Below are 22,155 nucleotides of genomic sequence, written 5' to 3'. Positions count from 1 at the left end.
AGAGTAGAGAGAATACTGCAGATGCCTGCCTTCGTGGAGCTGGGGAAATGGCATCTTCTGTGTGGTATTTCTGGCTCTTGCCAAAGTCAAAGACCTACATTCCATTATGTCAAGTCATGAGGAATAAACCTCTCTGCAAAGACTGAAGAGGAGCGTGTTAACAGGTCTCAGGGTGATTCAGCATTCCCAAGAAAATGGCAGTGGGGGGACTTCCCTGGTGGTCCAGTGGCTAAGACTCCCCACTCTCAATGCAGGGGGCCTGGGTTCCAACCCCGGTTGGGGAACTAGATCCCATGTGCCACAACTAAGAGCTCACATGCCTCCACCAAACATTCTGAGCACCATAACTAAGACCCAGAGCAGCCAAACACATAAAAATAATTGAAAAAAAAATGGCAGTAGAGACTGGGAACCAACTTCTGAATACCCTGTACCCCCACCTCAGAGCTCACTGCCGGGGGTACAAGGGCCCCTCTCCTAGGGGGCGCTGCTCTGGGTGCCTCTGAGGGCACAGGCAGTCCCAGCCTGACCCAGCAAAGGAACCATCCAAGACCTGCCCCTCTGGGCTCCTGGGAAAGCTCGGGGCCCCAAACACCTCCTGCTTGCACCTGCATGGAGAATAAGGAAGCTACTCAGCCCCCAGCCTGAGGTGAAGTAATGCTCAAGGCCCCCAGTCCCACTCTTACTGACAAGTCCCCCAGGGACAACAGTGGGGGGCCAAAGGGGACGGTTCTCTGATTCTCGCATTGCCAACTCTGCCCCAAATAGGCAGGAAAACAGATGCCACTTTCCCTTAGGAGTGTTGGTGTGAACCACTCAGGTCCTTCTCACCACCCCTTCCTTCTTTCCACACCAGAGGAGGAGGAGGAGGAGATGGTCTGTTTGATTGATGAGATCAGGGCGAATGGACCCTGCACTGGAAAGGCAAGGGGGTCTTGGCCCGGGAGGTCTGTTTTCTTGAAGAGAGTGGGTCTGTGAAGCGACTTTTCTGCTCGGCCCACCCACTCCCCGAGGGTGGCTCTACAGTCTAGACCAGGCCTGGGGGAGACAGCTGGAGTCCCACGTGGACACAGGCCCAAGCTGCCCACGTGATTTTCCAGACAGTCCTGTCCTCCAGGCAGGGGGCTGGTTTCGTCCTTCTATGCCTGACCCCTGCCTCTCAGTGGGGATAATGTAGATGGAGAAGACAGATAAGCAACCTCACCTGGAAACCCCTATCAATTGCCCGTTGACCAGAGAATCAAAGGGAACTGGAGAACATTTTCCAGACCCTTCCTCCTCAACAAGACTGCCAGACCACTTGGATATGGCCAGACACTGTGGTGGAAAGACAAGGCTGTCCCTTTCTGGGTCTTGTGCTTGACACAAGAAGAGGATGAAGACAGTCTTCCGGAGCTTCCACAATAACTTGTGAGTCTTCTCGACTGTCAACCTGGGAAGGGCAAAGTTAAGAGCAGCCTCCCTCTCACGAGTCACTTCGTAAATGGTAGCTCTCGTCACTGTCATCATCACCACCACCATCCGTCTCCTTAGCACTGTCATTATCTCGAGAATCAGCAACCACAGCACAGATGGGTAAGGACCACTGTGGCTAAAAACAGCACAAGGAAAGGTGGGGAGAGAAAGAGAAGGAATCTAGTACCAAGGAAGCCTGCAAAGGCCTTCACCCTTTCCTTATTCTGATCTCTTCCCATCTCAATGGTCGATTTCCATGGAGATGTGGACCCAGGTCCTAAAATGAGGGAGCAGACCATGCTCCTCAGAGCTGAATGAAACCACCCCACCTTTACCCGCTAAAGGAAACTTTAGGGGGAACCCTGAAATTCATGCCTCTGTGAGGCCTGAGTTACAAACTAGCCTTCTCCCAGGGTAGCCTGGGAAGGGGTTAACTCATTTGAGACAAGCAGAATACTGTCCCTGTCAACAAATGGACAAATGACTGAGCTTTTATAAGGAAGGGATTATTTCTGATTTTTATTGATACTAGAAGGAAAGCTGAGCTCTCTTGGGTCAACCACCAAGGGTAGAGAAACTGATTCAAGCCTCCCTAATGGAGTACTTTGCAATAGCTTATCACAGATCATGAATGAAGGTCACGACAAAGCACATGGGTTAGATAGCACATTTGCCTCAGAGTTTAAATCCATCTCTATAGGGCACAGGGCTGGAAGGGCAGTCTTTACTGCAGCCCAATAAGGAATATATGCATCTGATGCCTCTCAAAACACTCTCTAAATACTTCATTTTTGAATCAATATGGCAACCCAAGACAAAACTAAAGCAAATGGCCTATAGCTTGGGGATAATTTCAAGGAAATTTGTATTTTAAGGGAAAGCAAACAACAAGGGAAAACTGTTATACTGCTTTTCATTTTTCATAAAGTGTAAAAAAGAAAAAATCTGATAAAATATTTAAAAGGAGAAACATAATAGAATGTGCTTCTCAGTACTGGGGTCTAATGGACATGGGAATTTCAAATTGTTTCCTCCAGAATTAATGTCTTGTCAACATTAAACATAATCTTTCCTTGACATCACCATGGCAGATAAAAGGTGCTCAGGACACTTAGCTTGACTTGACTCAAAAGATGCAAGACCTCAGTGTACCTTTTAACAAATTATTGTAAGTAGAACATAGTTTTGCAGATATATAAATCCTCTGACTTGTTCCAACAGGTTGGAAAGTTCAACAAATAGGTCCAAAGTAAGGCTGGGCTGAGATGGCTCATGGCCTCACCAAGGCCAGGCTTAGGGCAGGAACTCCAGAGGGAGGCGGGTGGACAAGCTTTCTTGAAAAATGCCAAATGGCCTCTCATTGCCAAGGCCAAAAAGAGTGGCTTTCAACCTTCATGATGGCCACTTGGGGGTTACCATCCTGTTTAGTTCCATTTCCACCTGGGCTTACCAGGTGGAAAAGTATGTGCCTGCAATGCAGGAGACACAGGAGACGCAGGTTTGATCTTGGGGTCAGGAAGATCCCTTGGAAAAGGGAATGGCCACCCACTCCAGTATTCTTGCCTGGGAAATCCCATGGACGGAGGAGCCTGGTGGGCTACAGTCCATGGGGCGGCAGAGAGCTGGAAATGACTGAGCAAATGAGTATGAACACAAAATCTAACTTTACTTGTACAAATAAAATAAGAGCTGGTGGCAAGAATCATGGTACAGAGAATGTTAGCATTTCTGAGGGATCTGTGTCAAGACCTTCACAATCCCCAAGTTCACAGGTACTACAAGGGTACAGCTGGCCATGCTTTTATATCCTGAAGGTTCACTGTGACAAGCACAGGCATTGGAGAGTTGGATGATGAGTGAGGCTTCCCATGAGCCAAGAAAGCTGCTCCTCCTCAAACATCTGCCTCACATTTCAGTTTTAGCAAGACCGCAAATTACCATATTCTTGGGCTTTCCACTCACCTGCAAAACCACCAATAGTATGGCCTCAAATATCATAACGGCAGGTCTACGGCGCACTTCACCCAAGACAATCCCGCCTCCCGAGGGCCGACCCGAGCACATCTCTGAGGTAATCCCAGGATAAACAGGACCCTCTCCAGATCTGAGATTTGAGTCAGGACTTGCTGGATGTCTGAAGCAATTTCTGAGGCAGCAGATAACGGTTATGGAAAATTCCAGAAATCTGTAACAACTAAGGCTCCTGAGTTCCTCAACATGCCAACCCTTGTCATACAGTCAATGTTTTCATTCACATTAAAGCCTCCTGTTTGGTGTAAATACTTACATCATTTTCTAAAAAATTAAACATGCTTCTTTCAGCCAACTCCTTTGACTCTTCAAATTTTTCTACTGCTTGTCTGACTTCTTCATCTGGTATCTTACCTACTCGCTTCTTTTTATAATCGTAATCCAGGCGGCGGCCTTCCAGCTTTTTCAGGTGGTGCTAAGAGACAAAGGAGTCCTTCAAAGAACTGTTACACTCAAACACAACACAAACAAACTGTTGGCATTTCTATGAAAATAGTCATTGCTTTTTCTCAGCATAAATTCTAGGGGGCAGGACCCCACCTTATACTTCTTTTGCGTGCACTCAGCATCTATTAGCAGCTCCTTTCACTGCCCGTCAACAAGGAATATTTGTGGAATGATTGAATGGGTAGATGGATGGATAGATGGAAGATAAACTGAATGAGTGTCTATATGGAACATAAAGATGCATTATCAGTTTTTAGATTAATTTTCCAAGGTTCTCTATAGAACCCTTCAATTGAGCTCCATTAATTTCCAGGTAATTTCCAACCAAATTAACTATACTCCCAAAAATGTATGTTTCTTTTGGCAACTCCTTACTAAGAAGTAGATTATAAAACACAAATTTCTGGTATCCTCTTGAATACGTAGGGATCTTCCATAAATTTCCCAAATAATTACAAAATAAGTTGAATAAACACTATTGATGAATGTAATACACACAGAGGAACGAAAGTATGATGTCTTTAAGAAAGTAAAACAATTACTAATATTAGAGGTGTCCATTCAGGGAACACAGTGCCTCCTGTGGTAGTAAGTTCCCCATTACAGTCTGTGGGGATTGCATGTCAGAAATATTACAGAAGGGATCACTATACAGGTCAAGGGAGTTTACGATTATAACCCCTGGAAAACAGATATCTGATATTGCAAGTGGAAGTCAAAACAGACTCTCCCACTGAAGCATGTGGGTAGCTTGACTGTTCTTTCTAGTGGGAAGCACTGGTTCTAACTTCCACAATGGTTGGGTAAAAAAAAAATGAGACAAAAAGTCAGAACCATCTCTCTTACATGTTCCGTGACTCTGGGCAAGTCTCTAAACCCCTCCATACCTCCACAACTATGGTTGTAAATGGGGACAACCAGGCTTAACCTGGCTACTTGTGGGTGATGAAATGTCTGTAAAAGTTCTTTGAATCCACAAGACCTTTTATAGATATGTCAGGCATATGTTAAATGAATGGGTTTTCCAGTCAGGAGGTCCAAGAAACATAAAGCTTAGTTGAGACTATGAAAAGCCTACTGAATAGATAACACAAGTCTTGATCATCTATAGTATTTAGGTTTAAATGTATACAGTTTCTCCATCAAACCAGAGCTGAGTAACAAGAGCTACCACTTAAAAATTATCTTTTGCATAAGGAAAAACATTTAAGGCTATGTGTATTTTGAACATTTATCCCACTTTTTCTTTAGGATCCATATTCATATCTACTGAACCAGGTCAAGTGGAACAGCAGTGTAATCTGGTGAAGTTCCTGTCTTTCTTCAAGGACAAGAGCACAAGAAGAAATGGCATATTATGTATTTCCACAAAGGAGGTATTTGGTTTAATGGTTCTGCATTTGGGAAAGATACCTTGGTATCCCCGCAGCTCATAATACCTCTTCTCCAGAATCATCTGTTCAATAATAATCTGTGAGCACAAAGGCTGTGCTAGTCACTGTGACTACAAAAGTGAACAAAACCTGACTCCTTACTCCAAAGCTCTTTCTCCCAAACAACAGAAACAGAGACACCGTGACACTCACAGCACAAGGAGCACCTGATTAAGTCCGGCAGAGAACAAGAGCTTCCCAAAGGACAGAACATCTGAACTGAGACCCGCGAGGTGAGATGGCTTAGCCGGGAGAATGGGGGAAAGGAGAACAACGGAGAATAGAGAGAGAGCCCAGTGCCACAGGGACTGTACATAATTCAGTGAGGCTGGGCAGAGTTCAAGTGGGAAGGGGCGAGCTATCAATCCCAATCAGTCAATCAATAGAGACAAGGAGGGACTGGGAATTAGGGACTAAGGTGCTGGATCTTTACTCCCAGTGGACAGCTGCTGGGGGGGGGGGGGGCTTGTCCCTTAGGAAGACCACTCTGGTTGCGATGTGGAGAATGGACTGCAGGGGCCGAGATGTGAGGCTGGGAGTCAAGGGCTGCTGTGCTGATGTGTTTAAACATTAACCAGAAGAAGTCAATAGAGAGAAAGGGGAAGAAGGGAGGTTCTGGAGAGAGGATGAAGGATGTGGCAAAGGCCCTGAGGAGGTGAGGATGAAGGACTCTGGGGCCCAGTGGAGGACTGGCCTAAGGGAGCAGAATAGACACCAATTTCCCTAATATGGAAGAGAAAAAGGAGGGACAGTGGGAGTAAGGCGCTGAGCGAGGTGCTGGGCATGGGGTAGCGGAATGTTCTGGGAGTTCCTGAATGGATGCTTTCATTTTTCGTTCAACCTCCCCGAGTAACCCTCTATAGCCCTTGGTTTCAGTGTGAATTCAAAAGGTCTACACGGGCACCCAGGACTCTCCCCTGGGAAGCTCTGGGATATGGCCCAGGAATCTGCATTTCTAACATGAGATGATGCTGTTGCTCGCCCTGGGACCACACCAGGAGAATCACTGGGCCTGAAAAAGAAAAAGGGGGATCTCCCCCAAGTTCAGATGACTTCCAAGCTGGTCCCCGGCTGCACTCAGATCACTCCTCAAGGCCCCAGGAGTTGGGTCTTCTGGGCAGCTTCTCAAGAGGATGCCCAAAGGTCTCAGGGCAGGCTGTCCCTCCAGAAAAGAAGTCCCTGGTGGGGTGGAAGTCTCAAGGCTGCTTTTGCGTATTTACCAAAACACCACCAAGCAAGTGGTGTGTGATTATTTACGGGTCCCTGAAAGCTCCTAGATATGCTCTGGAGGGCCATTTTTAACATTTTCCAAACACAAAATTGGGCTTCCCTGGTGGCTCAGACTGTAAAGAATCTGCCTGCAGTGTAGAAGACTCGGGTTCAGTCCCTGGGTTGGGAAGATCCTCTGGAGAAGGGAATGGCAACCCACCCCAGTATTCTTGCCTGGAGAATCCCATGGACAGAGGAGCCTGGAGGATTACAGTCCATGGGGTCGCAAAGAGTCAGACACGACTAAGAGACTCACACTAACACTAAACACAAAATGCTGACTCCTAGATACTGATTTCCATGAGAAGTAATGGAAAATAATGATCACTAGCGCAATGAATCGAAAGACGCAGCCTGGATGGGAAGGGAGTTTGGGGGGAGAATGGATACATGCATACGTATGGTGGAGTCCCTTTGCTGTCTACTTGAAACTATCACAACATTGGCTATACTTCAGTATAAAATAAAACATGTTTTAAAACTAAAATAAAAAATATTTGAGAGAGTAACACTGAAACACATACAATACCATATTTAAAACAGATAACCAGTGGGAATTTGCTGTATGACATAGGGAACCCAAAGCCAGCCAGTGCTTTGTGATAACCTAGAGGGGTGGGATGGGGAGGGAGGTGGGACGGAGGTTCAAGAGGGCAGGGACATGTGTATACCTATGGCCGGTTCATGCTGATGGATGGAAGAAACCATCACAATATTGTAATTATCCTCTAATTTAACATAAAAGTTAAAACAATAAATAAGTAATAGATGGTGGCACTAAAAAAAAAAAAAAAAAGATGATGCAACTGGTACCGCATGATTTTGATGATCAAAAAACCAGTACAAAGTTCTGGAATCATTTTGTTATGTGAAAAACGACTGTAGAAGTAGGTATCTTGAGCTTGGCTTCTAGCTGGCTTCAATAAGACACAGAATAAAGGTCTAGCTGTCCTGGACTCTTTCCTGGTAAGCCAGGTTACCATAATTGAGTTATTATTTTACCACCCACAGTAAGATGATGCTTTCACTGAGTCACTATGGAAATGTTCTAATGACTTTAAACAGTATAAACATCATATTAAGTAGCAACAGGCAGATTTATAGCCTAGAAAACTTACCCCAATCTCTTTTAAATCTTTGTCTTGTAGTAACTGAAGTGGATCAATAAAAGTTTGCTTTACATTAATATCAAGAGAGTCTTTCACCTCAGCCATTAGCTTCATGGATTCACCAACTTCTATCAATGCACTGCCTTCAACAGAGAATACAAACAAACAAGGCTTCTTTAGCAGACTTAAATCAAAGTAAACAGTGATATTTATTTAACTCCTTCCCCAAAGTTTGTGATGATCAATGATGTGAAACAAGGTCCTCAGTCTGGGACCTCTGAATCTTGACCCAGAGAAAAGAAAATGTTAAAATGAGAAAGTCTTTCTATTTTATACATTTTCCTCACTGCTTCTGCACTTTCCACTGCAGAGTTAGATTAAAACCAAAGCTCCGACAGACTGAGGCACTTGCCGTATCCGCCACTAGAGGGGGTTAAAGCTCCTTGAGTTTAAACTGGTGGTTTTGTGAACTGGCACCAAAGGTTCCTTAGAAACTAGAACAAAATACCTCTTTGTCAACAATGAAAAGGATTCATTCATGGGGGCTAAGTATTAACCAATGAAGATGACAATAGAAATAGGTGAACAAATCCTCCTCTCAGCTTCTGGCTTCTAGGTCTTCTTGAGGCCTTGTATTGAATACTCCTTGTATTCTTGAGATGGTTCTAAGGCTCCCGACCCTTTCTGATCAAAGAAAGCCTGGCAGTGTCACACGAGCAGGATGGGCAGGATCTCCTCCTGCAGTGAGGTGCAGGCCAGTCACACCGGGCCTGAGCAGCCACAGGCAGCTTTAGCTGGATTGAACCCTGATATTTGGTGCCAGCTAACCTGCAACAGTATGCAAGTAGGCATTCGGGGGATGGAGGGGGAGGCGGTGGTTCTAGGTGGCTCGTGGTAAAGAATCTTCCTGGCAGTGAAGGAGATGCAGGAGACTCGGGTTTGATCCCTGGGTGGGGAAGATCCCCTGGAGGAGGAAATGGCAGCCCACTCCAGTATTCCTGTCTGGGAAATCCCATGGACAGAGGAACCTGGCGGGCTGCAGTCTGTAGGGTCACACAGTCAGACGTGACCGAAGCGGTTGAGCATGCATGTACACACTCTGGTAGCTGAGCACAAGGAGGGCTGTGGTGACCAAGCTGACCAAACTATCTTTGCATCAAAGCCTCTGCCCTGTCACCTGCCCAGATGCACTGCAGGACTGTCCATGGATGTCAGGGCCTGCCCGGCGGCCTCTCCTGTTCCCTTCACTGGTTCCCTTCTGAAGGTCAGCCTTCAGAACAAGGAACAGGCCATCTTGGTCCCAATCACCCAGGAAATAAAATAAAATTCACATTATACTGCTCCAAAGGACACTGATACCCTCTGAGACTAATTAATGTTTTAACATTTGAGGGTTTTTTTTTTCAAGTTTTCAAAAGCCTTTCCCCCCAGTTTCCTAAATGAATTACTATGGCCTAATATCTGAATTCTCAATTGCCATATCTTGCCTTGTTTCCACTCCAAGAGGAGCAAACATGTCAAATTCTCCGGGAAGACTTAACAATTCAATTCACCCACAATTTAATTTATCAATTTAAAGTAATCTCAATCAAATTTAATATGCTTTTTGGTGGCATTCCCTAGCGGTCCAGAAGTTAGGACGTGGTGCCTTTACTACCATGGGCCCCAGGTTCAATCCCTGGTTGGGGATCCTGCAAGCTACACAACGTGGCAAAAAATAAAATTAAATTAATAGTTTTTTGTTTTTAGTAGAGGGAACTTAAAAGGACTCTAAATTTCATCTGGAAAAATAAAATAGGTGAGTATGTCTGTGAAATTTTTATAATATCTAGGGGAAATTTTAGTTAAACATATTTTTAAATGATGATATTTAAAACAACATGGTACTTGATCAAAGCAGAGTACAGATCCAGAAAACAGAAGAGAAAGATCAGAAACAAATTTAAAATATTATATATAAAATTTTATAACAGAAAAGCTGTAGCTGAGAAAGGTTGAACTTTTCAATAAAGTATTAGGGCAACTAACTAGCTGTGTATTTGTGAGAACATAAAATTAAAACCCTACTGCACCGTATTTGCCCATTAAACTCAAGAGCTTGGAAATTTAAAGGTAAGGAAAGAAAATATATGTATGAAAATGAAGTATAAATAAACATTTGCAGTTTACTAGTGGAGGGGGAGGGGTGGAAATGTTTTTCTAAACATGATACCAAAACCATAAACCACAAAGGAAGATCAATGAACCCCACTAAATAAAAAGCAAAAATCTCTTTCCATTAAAATGATCTCTATCTACAACAGCAGAAGGTACATGCATACCTGGGGCAAAACTTCATCCAACATATGTGACAGACAAAGAGTAAATATTCTGACCACTGAAAAAAGCTCATAGGGACTTCCCTGGTGGTGTACTGGCTAAGACTCTGCACTCCCAATGCAGGGGGCCCGGGGTTTGGTCTCTGATCAGGAAACTAGATCCCACAAGCCACAACTAAAGATTCCACATGCCACAACGAAGATGAAGATCCTACATGCTGAAACTAAGAGCCAGTGCAGCCAAATAAATAATTACAGAAAAGAAAAAGCTCGCAGAATAGTAAGAAAAAAAGGTGAACACCTTAATATAAAAATAAGCAAAAGACACAAATATAAAACTCACAAAGATGATGACAAACATGACTAGAAAACCAGCCTCACACACAATCCAAAACATGAAGTTAAAACAGTGCCCAGATATCAGTTCTATTTGCTAGAAATCAGATTATCAGTTATTTAAAAGGAAACTAAAAGGATAACTCTCAGAGTTAGTATAACTGTGCTGGGAAACATTCTCATACCCTTCTGGCAGGAGTGTCAATATGGTATAACCCTTCTGGAGGGTCATTTGAAATTATGCTTCAAAAACCTGAAAACTAAGCATACTCTTGATTCAGCAACTTAATTACTAGGAATTTCATCTAAGAACATAATCTTGGATATTTCCAAAGCTTTAGGAAAGTGGCTATCATAAATGCTGTGCAAATTTTTTTTTACATTAAAAAATCTAAATATCCAGTAAATGGGATTAATTGAACAAACTATGATATATGGAATATTATGCAGTCTTTTTTAAAAAAAAGGACTGTGTGGAATATTACTCGACTATGAAAAGGAATGAAACTGAGTCATTTTCAGGGATGTGGATGAGCTAAGAGTCTGTCATACAGAGTAAAGTAAGTCAGAAAAAGAAAAACAAATTATCATATATTAAGGCATATATGTGTAATCTATAAAAATGGTCCAGATGAACCATTCCTGCAGGGCAGGAATAGAGATGCAGACATAGAGAATGGACATGTGGACATGTATGGTGAGGAGGGGAGAGTAGAGTGAATTGGGACAGTAGCACTGACACAGACATGCTATCACATGTAAAATTGATAGCTGGTGGGAAGCTGCCATACAGCACAGGGCGCTCTATGTGCTCTGTGATGACCTGGAGGGGTGGGATGGGGGTGGGCGGGAGGAGGGCAGGGGGATACATGTACACATATGGCTGAATCATGCTGTTGTACAACAGAAACTAACATAACACTGTAAAGCAATTATCCTCGAAAAAAAAAAAGTGGAAAGTAATGTGGAATATTGTTTAATAACATGGACCGTGTTTATAGTCAGTGGGAATAAGCAGATTACAAAAGGGAATTAGGGTATACATACTATCAGTTCAGTTCAGTCACTCAGTTGTGTCCGACTCTTTGCGACCCCATGAATCACAGCACGCCAGGCCTCCCTGTTCATCACCAACTCCCGGAGTTTACTCAAACTCATGCCCATCGAGTCAGTGATGCCATACAGCCATCTCATCCTCTGTCATCCCCTTCTCCTCCTGCCCCCAATCCCTCCCAACATCAGGGTCTTTTCCAATGAGTCAACTCTTCGCATGAGGTGGCCAAAGTATTGGAGTTTCAGCTTCAACATCAGTCCTTCCAATGAATACCCAAGACTGATCTCCTTTAGGATGGACTGGTTGGATCTCCTTGCAGTCCAAGGGACTCTCAAGAGTCTTCTCCAACACCACAGTTCAAAAGCATCGATTCTTCAGTGCTCAGCTTTCTTCACAGTCCAACTCTCACATCCATACATGACCACTGAAAAAACCACAGCCTTGACTAGACGGACCTTTGTTGGCAAATGCTATCTAGGTTGGTCACAACTTTCCTTTCAAGAAGTAAGCATCTTTTAATTTCATGGCTGCAATCACCATCTGCAGTGATTTTAGAGCCCCCAAAAATAAAATCTGACACTGTTTACACTGTTTCCCCATCTATTTGCCATGAAGTGATGGGACCAGATGCCATGATCTTAGTTTTCTGAATGTTGAGCTTTAAGCCAACTTCTTCACTCTCCTCTTTCACTTTCATCAACAGGCTTTTTAGTTCCTCTTCACTTTCTTCCATAAGGGTGGTGTCATCTGCATATATGAGGTTATTGATATTTCTCCCATCAATCTTGATTCCAGCTTGTGCTTCTTCCAGCCCAGCATTTCTCATGATGTACTCTGCATATAAGTTAAATAAGCGGGGTGACAATATACAGCCTTGACGTACTCCTTTTCCTATTTGGAACAAGTCTGTTGTTCCATGTCCAGTTCTAACTGTTGCTTCCTGACCTGCATATAGGTTTCTCAAGAGGCAGGTCAGCTGGTCTGTATTCTGATCTCTTTCAGAATTTTCCACAGTTTATTGTGATCCACATAGTCAAAGGCTTTGGCATAGTCAATAAAGCAGAAATAGATGTTTTTCTGGAACGCTCTTGCTTTTTCCATGATCCAGCGGATGTTGGCAATTTGATCTCTGGTTCCTCTGCCTTTTCTAAAACCAGCTTGAACATCTGGAAGTTCATGGTTCACGTATTGCTGAAGCCTGGCTTGGAGAATTTTGAGCATTACTTTACTAGCGTGTGAGATGAGTGCAACTGTGTGGTAGTGTGAGCATTCTTTGGCATTGCCTTTCTTTGGGACTAGAATGAAAACTGACCTTTTCCAGTCCTGTGGCCACTGCTACAACCCCACTTTAAAATTTTAAAAACTGTATATGAATAAATACAAGAATAAACCAAAGGTATTAATATAAAGAACAAACAACAAAGAGTATAACTGGGCCCATCAGTGGGGAGGTAACTATGGGTGATGCTGGCATCTTCTTTTATTTTAGTTGCCTATGTTTTCTAAATGTCCTAAGATGAACATGTATTATTTTTTAAATTTTAATTAATTTAATTTTTGACCATGTCATGTGGCATACAGGATCTTAGTTCCCTGACCAGGGATAGAACTGTGCCCCTGCATTGGAAGTGTGGAGTCTTAACCACTGGACTGCCAGGGAAGCCCTGAACATGCATTTCTTGATAATAGGAAAAATTAATAAGGGTTGTTAAAATGAAGGTTTTGTGCATTACCAAAACTCAACGAAGGCTGCGTGCTCAGCTCTCCCCAGTGATGTGGTAATACTCACCAAAAGTGGAGCCTTCCCCGAGCTCCTTGCCGTATTTCAGCATGCAGTCACCCAGCAGGCCCTCCGTCTGCGGGTACCCAGTGGTTTTCACCTGGCCTCGGATCTTCGACACAGTGTTCAGCATTCCTAGCTTAGCTCTGTATGCTTAAAAACATTGTCATTTGTAATTCCTTAAAGTGGAACGGCAGAGTGACAGGTACACAGCATTTAACAAATGCGGCTGCGAAATCAAGGTCGCCCTAGACTCAATGTCAGAGACCTGAGACAGGAAGGGCCCTGTGTGACCCAGTTTCTTACACGGTTTCCTAGATTATTAACTAGGATAAGTGCTAAGGGCCATGATGAAAAAAAGAAATTAGGGCACACAGTGTTGACTCCCAAATAATATTACAGTAACCGAGGCTATCATTACCCTATCCACAGCTAATTCACTGAGTCAAGACGCTGACACTGGGGAAGACATATCCTCCTAGGGACCGACTGCAAACCAAGAATAGAATGGCTGAGGTGGGTGTTTCAAACCAACTGGTAGTGAACACCCACCCCCACCCCCAAGAGTGTATCCAGACTGATACACTGATCTTCAACGTTATGGTACAAGCGCACTGCAGAAGCAGAACCAGTAGGAGACGGACACTCCCATGGTGAACAGGAGTCTGGGTTGATGCTCCCTTGGGTGCAGCCCTACTTCTGGACCCAAGGAGAATGGTGGGTGGCCACTAGATCCTTTCTCTGACCTAGGCCATGAGGGTTGACTAATCCCAGCTCTGTGCAACACCCCATGCTAACTACTAGGACCTTAGAGAGACCTAAGACAGGGACGCCCTGGTGAACCAGTGGTTAAGACTGTGCTTCCACTGCAGGAGGCATGGGTTCAATCCCTGATCAGGGAACTAAGATCCCCCATGCCACTCAAGGTGGTCAAATAATAATTTAAAAAAAGAGAGACACCTAAGACATACTCTGCCCTCAAGGAGTTCACACATAGTTCTTGGAAGGCACAAAATCCAAGATGTCATTACACAAATAAAGTCTTATGTGGTACATAGAAAAGAAAATATAACAATATGCTGAATAAAGATGGAAAGATGCCCCCATCTCGAAAGTTCAGAAATAGTGTAAGATGCAGAAAAGGAAAGCTTATGGTTTACAACCAACAGATAAAGGGTAGGCTGCTTTGACTGAAGAAGAAATTAATACAGAACAAATCAGGAAATACTTAGGGGAAAATGGTACTATGAACTGAACTCCAAGCTAAGGATCTGGGATTTTATTCTGCAGGCTAAGTGATGTTTGAGATAATTTTAGGCCGTAAAGGGATAAACTTTTATTTTCTCTGATTTTAATAATTACATATTTATTTTCATGTATTCTAGGCTAGTGCTTCCCAAACTTTAATGTGCCTGCAAAACACCCGAGGATTCTGTTAAAATGTAGAATATTTTATCCAATATATGTTTTTAGATTTATTTCCTAGATTTTCAGATGTTTGGATGTGTGCTGATTCCTACAGCCGAGGGAATCACAGTAATTATATACAAATAATAAATTCATACAAAGTAAAAGCAGATTTGGAAATCCACAGAATTCAAAACTTGGACGCCCTCTGTTGGTCTCTATAATTTAGAACTTAGAAAAACTTCATCAAGGGAATCCTGCTTCAGTGCCTAGGAAAGAAAGACCTCCTGCCAAGAAGCTGCAGTAACAGTGGAGCTTCTCATGTTTGATTCACTTCATCAGCATTTGAACCATGAAGTGAAAGCAGTTTCAAAGTCACTGACACTGTTAGAATAGGATGGCAGAATTAAAAAAAAAAAAAAAAAGCAGCAGCAACTGAGTAAGAAAGTATTGACAAAATATTTAGTGTGTTTCCAAAGCATCTCTTTGCTTAGAAAAGTGTCTTCATGCTCCCCAGGTGGCACAAGTGGCAAAGAATCCATCTGCCAATTCAGCAGACACATGTTCAATCCTTGAGTGGGGAAGATTCCCTGGAGAAGGAAATGGCAACCCACTCCAGTATTCTTGCCTGGGAAATCCCATGGACAGAGGAGCCTGGTGGGCCACAGTTCATTGGGTTGCAAAGGATCGGACATGACAGAGCACACCCGCATGCATGCAGAAGTGTCTTGCTCTAAGATCAAGACTCCACCCAAATAATGTCTCCATAGTTCACAGAAGTCTCTGCCCTGTTTGTCATCAGCTAAGAAACACTGCAACTACCTTTAGTCACTCAACTTTAAACTATTTAATTTCATTATTTGGACACAGAGAACACTGTTTCTAGATCATGTCAACCACACGCTCAGTAAATACTGGTTATTAGAATCTGTGATGCTCAGTAAAACTCCGTTATTAGAATCTATGAATGAACAATTGAATATTTCAAGACATTTTCTAACTTTACCTGGATTTGGCTGAAGATATTCTGTGGCTTTTGAAAGAATTTCTGCAACTGCTTTATTGGTAATGTCTATTTTCTTTTAAAAAAAGAAAGAAACATAAAAATATTAGTAAATGACAAACAAATTCAACAGAAAAACAAACAAGAATAAATTTCATTAAGTTAGTATTTATAACAACACTGTTATAATGATTTTAACTCAAATGAGCCTTTCAACATTTTGGGTAGAGGGAATATTTTCTTAACTTTTAGATTCTGGGGCATCCTTTCAATAACTGCTCCTCCCAACGACAGTGGAGAACACTAACTTCTTTTTCAGCATTAAAATGAATATTAATGTAACATTTAGGAAACTTGGAAAAGTTATTATGCTCCACTAGATTATTGGATATACTTGAAGGTCTCTCAAAACCAAGCTTAGATGTTTCTAAGCCAAACTTTCCATGAATGCTGGGTGAACTTGAATTTCTGTACTTATATAGGATGCCAGAATACAGATTCACATGAGAAACTATGGGCTTCCCTGGTAGCTCAGTGGCAAAGAATTGGCCTGCCAATGCAGGAGACTCAAGACTCGGGTTCCATCCATGGTCTGGGAAGATCCCCTGGAGAAGGAAATGGCAACCCACTCCAGTATTCCTGCCTGGGAAGTTCCATGGACAGAGGAGCCTGGCGGGCTACAGTCCATGGGGTCACAAAGAATCAGATATGACTTAGCAACTGAACAACAACATGAGGAACTACTTCAGTAAGCCAACAACAGAGGAACCATCATGACTGTTATCACTGAAATACACATTCTTCTGTTCTGTGGTCAGAAGATGTTAACCTCAGAGACTCCCCTGCTATATTATGACTGAATCTCCTTCCACAAAACCAATTCTGGACACTGTGGCTTTTGGTTAACCAAAATGTGAGCATATACAGTAAAGTTAACTATGCACATTTCAATAGATTTATTTTATACCATCAATAGTCGAAAAGAGAATGTTTTAAAGGAAAAGGATATTCCACTCATGAGAACAATTTAAAAATCATCAATAATGAGAATAAATATTTGTTTTAGGTTTGATGTTAAGTTTAAGGGAATCCTAAGCAATGCGTTTGTATTGTAGTTTGAAAACTTGAAGGGAATTTGCCTAATTATATAATGACTTGGTGATAAATGTGTAAGCATTTCATCTGTTAAATGTATGACTAATGGAACCTAAAGTGAAGTTCACTGAAAATGATCGCCATTTTTCTATAGTGAAGTTGTTCTTGTTTAGTCGCTAAGTCATGTCCAACTCTTCACAATCCCATGGACTGTAGCCTGCCAGGCTCCTCTGTCCATGGGATTTCCCAGGCAAGAGTACTGGAGCGGGCTGCCATGCCCTCCTCCAGGGGATCTTCCCGGCCCAGGGATCAAACCCATGTCTCCTACATTAGTTGACAGATTCTTTACTGCTGAGCCACAAGGAAAGCCCAATACTGAAATTACTAAATGTAGGAATAAGATCCATACATTTAGTTTAAGGCTTAAGGCTTGGGTTTGAGATTTATAACTTTGTATAAATTCAATATTAATTAAAGCACAACTTGGAATGGTCATTCCATGTACACAATTCTCTTGGGACATGAAAAGCCAGCAGGTATCTAAGAATCACCTCTGAAGGGTGAGGGTGAGAGGAGACAGAGGCAAGAATACTTTCTACTTAGACTCTTCTATTTCTTTTGGGGGAAAACACCAAGAAACAAACAGCCCAAAACTCAACAGGCCTTGCTCTGCACACACTGGCAGTGCTTCCAGGACAGCCCAGGAATCAATACAAGGAATGAATCCTTTACAAATGAAAGAGGATGCCACTAACCATGTTGGCAAATACGGCCAAACAAGATAAACACTGGAAAAATAACTCGTTGCATAAAAACAAACAAAAAAAATATTAAAAACAAAACCTTGCTTATAGAATAAGTGGAAATACCGGCAGTAGGGTGGGTACATGAAGGGATTTCCCTGATGGTCCAGTAGCTAAGACTTCGCCCTCCAATGTAAGGGCTGTGGGTTCAAATCCTGGTCAGGGAACTAAGATTCCACATGCCTCTCAGCCAAAAAATCCAAAGCATAAAACAGAAGCAATACTGTAACAAATTTGATAAAGACTTTAAAATAGTCTACGTGAAAAAAAGAAAAAAAAATTTTTTTTTAAAAAGGAAGAAAATGCAATGTACATATCTCAGCAAACCATCAGGACATACGGGAGAAAGCAGAGAGGTGACAATTATTTTTGTAATGTCTCCCTGGGCATCTTTGGTGGCTAATTACCCCTAGAATTTCCATATGTGTTGGTACCTACCTCTGAGGTGCCCCAAAGTCTAGGTCCCTGACACTCCCAGACCTCAGTCCTTACAGAGCTGCTGACAGTCCTGGTTTATAATATTCTCTTTTTTAAAAAATTATTTAAAGAATCCACATCTGTCTTTGTATCTTTCTTATTCCCTATGTAGTTTATCTGTGTTTTCCCTTTTCCCTCTCTTGCTCACACTTACTAGAAGTGGTCTTTCAAAAAAAAATAATTCTTGGTTTTATTGATTGATTCTACCTTTTTGCTGTTATTATTGTGTATTTGATTAATCTCTCATTTATCTGTATTGATTTCTTCCTTCCACCTAGAGTGATTTGTTTTGCTGTATTTTCCTAATTTTTGGTTTGAATGATATTTTTCATTCTCTTCCAACATTTATTTTCTATTAAATGCATTTAAGACAGCTATATATCACAGGTTTTGACACATAGAATTCTCATGACTAAGTGATCTTTAATTTTACTTTCCATTTAATTTTACTCTTGAGATAAGAATTATTTTTGCATGTTCTTCCATTTCCAAACACCCAGAATTTGGAAACTATACCCTCCTTGTAATTCTCGTGTTCTACGATTTTACTTAGGAAATTTGTTTTTTTCCCTACAGTCCAGTAAATAATTGATTACTGAAACTGCTTTGAAGGAATTTGAAGTGAATATAAATTCTCAATTTGAGAAATACAGACATCTATATTTACTTAAAATCAAATTTACTAGTCATATTTTATGCAAATTCCCTATGATCCTATTTATTCTTGTCAATTTAATCTGTTATTTTATGGGAAAGCTATGCATTTTTGTCAGTTCTCTATGTATTTCTGATTGCTTTTGCCTTCTATATTTAGATGCCATGTTATATGATGCACAATGTTATATGATGTCATAGTATTCCGATAGACTACATGATACATCTTCCGATAATATTTTAAAATCTTCTTTTTCCAATTAGTATTCTTTTGGCCTCAGATTTTACTTTGACATCACTTTTATCCCTCTGTTGTGTATGGTTAGCATTTGTCATGGAATATCTTTCTCCATTTGTTGTTGTTGTTCCATCAATAAGTCGTATCTGACTCTTTGTAACCCCATGGAGTACACCACGCCAGGCTCCTCTGTCCATGGGATTCTCTAGGCAAGAATACTGGAGTGGGTTGCCATGCCCTCCTCCAGGGAATTTTTCTAACCCAGGGATTGAACTCACATTTCTCATGTCTCCTGCACTGGGAGGCGGGTTCTTGACCACTGAACCAACATTAACTTTGTCATTTCTATGTTATGTTTCAGGTGAGTCTAATATCATCTAATTCACCTCTTGTAGAAAGTCCTTAAAGCTTCTTGTCACCTATTAAATATTTCCATGCTTTTCGATGCTGTAATAAAACAGATAATAGATTTTATTTTTATATTTCTTCTGTCACTCACTTGGGTTTTGGGAGGAAAAAGAAGCAATCAAGAGAGTTTAAGTCCACCAACTGAAACTAAAATTCCTGAAATGTGCTTTCAAATTTAACCTTTCAACTGAATCACTTTCTTAGTAATAAAGTTGCATAAAATATCTTTATTTATCAAGAAATTTTAAAGTTATTTTAGGTATGCCAGTGATGTTTAAATGTTCTGTATTTCTCATTCTTCCAAAACTGTTTCCAAAAGCAAAACAAAATAAGCTTTCTGTCAAGGCATTAACATTGCTAGAAAATTAACTGTGCTCACCCAGAAAACAAGAAGCTCCCTGGAGGACAGTGAGGCCAGGTCCAGAGCATCCTGTAGAGGGTAACCCCACACACACACCCCATGGCACAGTCTGGGGCTGGACTCCCTTCCCAAGCATCTGCTGAAAGCCCTGCTACCTGCTACAGCCTGTATCCTCCATGTTACACCCAAGGAAGCCTTTCCTTGGAAAGCAGAGAAAGCTCTGATTTCTCTCAGTCCTCTCTCACTGGGGGAGTCTGGTTATTAACACAGGGTTATGTTTAAAGGTCCCAAAACAAAGGGAAGGGTACTGAGGAGACTGATAACTAGTAATGGTCCCACTTTTGCCTCCACCTAAACTATTCCACGGGTTTCCCTGTGACTCACTGGTAAAGAACCCTCCTGCCAATGCGGGAGACACAGGTTCCATCCCTGGGTCAGGAAGATCCCCTGGAGAAGGGAATGGTACCCGCTCCATTACTCTTGCCTGGGAAATCCCATGGACAGAGAGGCCTGGCAGGATATAGCCCATGGGGTCGCAAAAGAGTTAGAAATGACTTAGCAACTAAACAACAACAAAGGACTTCACACAGGTGATCAGGAAGCTTGTTCAGAGATACAGAGTCCACAGTCTTCCTTTGCAATGTGATAACAATCATTTCTATAGTAACTCACTGGATTTTTAAATGCTTTCACATATAGAATTTTTTTTTTTCATAATTCTTAAAACATCCATGTGAGGCAAGCAGAGCACACATTATCATCCTGCGTCACAGGTCACGAAAGTTTGAAACAGCTTATTCAAGTAGACGTAGCTGGTTCCAGTGGCAGAACCAAGATAAAAATTGTTATATAGCTGCTGTAACACATGGAAACAAAGTCCTCCACACATTAGATCAATGTTTAGGTATTTGAAGGGTCTCCTCCCAATAACACATTTTGACTCTCCAAGATGCTTCATCACAAATTACTTTGGCTGAAACTGTTCACTAAGATGGGCCATCTTTTGAGCATTCTGACTTTGTCCAGTAGAGGGCACCAGTTAGCCATAGCCCATCTCTCAAGAGCCAGGGTCTTTATTTGAAGAACTGCCTTTTGGATTCCATAATCTACACTTTAATTCACACCTCCTAGATCCCCATTCTATTATCCTTTATGATACCAGTATATGTCATATCACAGTAAAACTCAAATTTATGAGATAATTTACATTAAAATGTTCTCTTACCCTTTCCATGTCAAGAAATTCGTCATCTAGTTTTGTTCCTTCAACACCACTTATTTTTTCACTAAACAGCTGTAGAAATAAACACAAGCAATTGTTTGTACAATCATTCATTATCACAGTATTTGACTCAAATTATTATCCAAAAAAATATTCAATTCCAAATTGTTGGATTTTTTTTTTTATGAAATCCTTTAAGAAAATCATTGGAAGGAGTAACCATAGCTAAGAATATGGGAAAATACAAACTCCTCACTCATTCAACAGACACCTATTATGCACCTACTATATGTAAAACACAAGGCAGTTTCTCTAGTAGAAACATAAATAAGATCTTTTATCTTTGTAGCGGCAAGTGGGATCTTTACTTGTGGCATGTGAGATCTAGTTCCCTGACCAGGGAACGACCCAGGCCCCCTGCGTTGGGAGTGCGGAGTCTTAACCACCGGACCACGTTATTTTGAACACACTAAGGTTCATCTGTGTTAAGGAGGAGATGGAGAATGAATGGCGTAATTGATTTAATAAGGTTGAGAAGTATCTGCTTTATGTAATTAGTGGCAACTACTAAAAGCACAAACAATTAACATACATATAATCCTATGAGTTATAACATAGTATCCATACCAGCACATCAGTGGAAAATCAACGTTTCCCTACCCAAAAGAAAACAAAGATAAAGGATATTCAGGAGAACATAAAAGGTGACAAGTGGAAACTACAAAATTAAGATAGTAATCACAAGTCCAAAAAGGTCAGTAATCATTATCTATGCAAATAAGTTCAACACAAGAAAGGATAATTAATAGAGTCAATTTTAAAAATCCAGCTATATAGCTTTTAATAGACATACCTAAAATGCAATGCACAGGAGAGTGAAAAGATTAACAGATAAATTATCTTCTTGTTGTTGTTTAGTTGCTAGGTCATGTCTGACTTTCTGTAGCCCGACAGGCTCCTCTGTCCCTGCAATTTTCCAGGCAAGAATACTAGAGTGGGTTGCCATTTCTTTCTCCAGAGGATCTTCCCAACCCAGGGATTGAACCCAGATCTCCTGTATTGCAGGCAGATTCTTTAGCATCTGCAGCCATGAAATTAAAAGATGTTTGCTCCTTGGAAGAAAAGCTATGACAAACCTTGACAGCATATTAAAAAGCAAAGACATCCCTTTGCCAACAAAGGTCCATATAGTCTAAGCTACGGTTTTTCCAGTAGTCATGTATGAATGAGAGTTGGACCATAAAGAAGGCTGAAC

General features: G+C 41.6%; 1 protein-coding gene across 8 annotated transcripts in view; it reads right to left on the bottom strand.

Moving 5' to 3' along the window:
• SH3GL3 (SH3 domain containing GRB2 like 3, endophilin A3) overlaps positions 1–22,155 on the bottom strand; it is a 115,299-nt gene that overhangs the window by 43,798 nt on the left and 49,346 nt on the right. For 3 of the 8 annotated variants that reach the window (XM_070478272.1, XM_070478276.1, XM_070478268.1), the window contains exons 2-6: positions 20,904–20,972; positions 15,646–15,718; positions 13,242–13,385; positions 7,754–7,887; positions 3,743–3,901 (exon numbers count right to left, since the gene is read on the bottom strand). In XM_070478272.1, coding sequence (XP_070334373.1) covers positions 3,743–3,901; positions 7,754–7,887; positions 13,242–13,385; positions 15,646–15,718; positions 20,904–20,972 — 579 coding nt within the window. Of the gene's footprint in view, positions 1–3,742; positions 3,902–7,753; positions 7,888–13,241; positions 13,386–15,645; positions 15,719–19,295; positions 19,357–20,903; positions 20,973–22,155 lie in introns of those variants that run through there. The other 5 variants (XM_070478273.1, XM_070478274.1, XM_070478270.1 and 2 more) reach the window with 5 other exon arrangements.

Source organism: Odocoileus virginianus, chromosome 16 (genome assembly GCF_023699985.2).
Source record: "Odocoileus virginianus isolate 20LAN1187 ecotype Illinois chromosome 16, Ovbor_1.2, whole genome shotgun sequence".
Taxonomy (NCBI): Eukaryota; Metazoa; Chordata; class Mammalia; order Artiodactyla; family Cervidae; genus Odocoileus; species Odocoileus virginianus.
The sequence above is the reverse complement of the archived record's forward strand: the minus strand, read 5'-3'. Positions and strand labels throughout refer to the sequence as shown.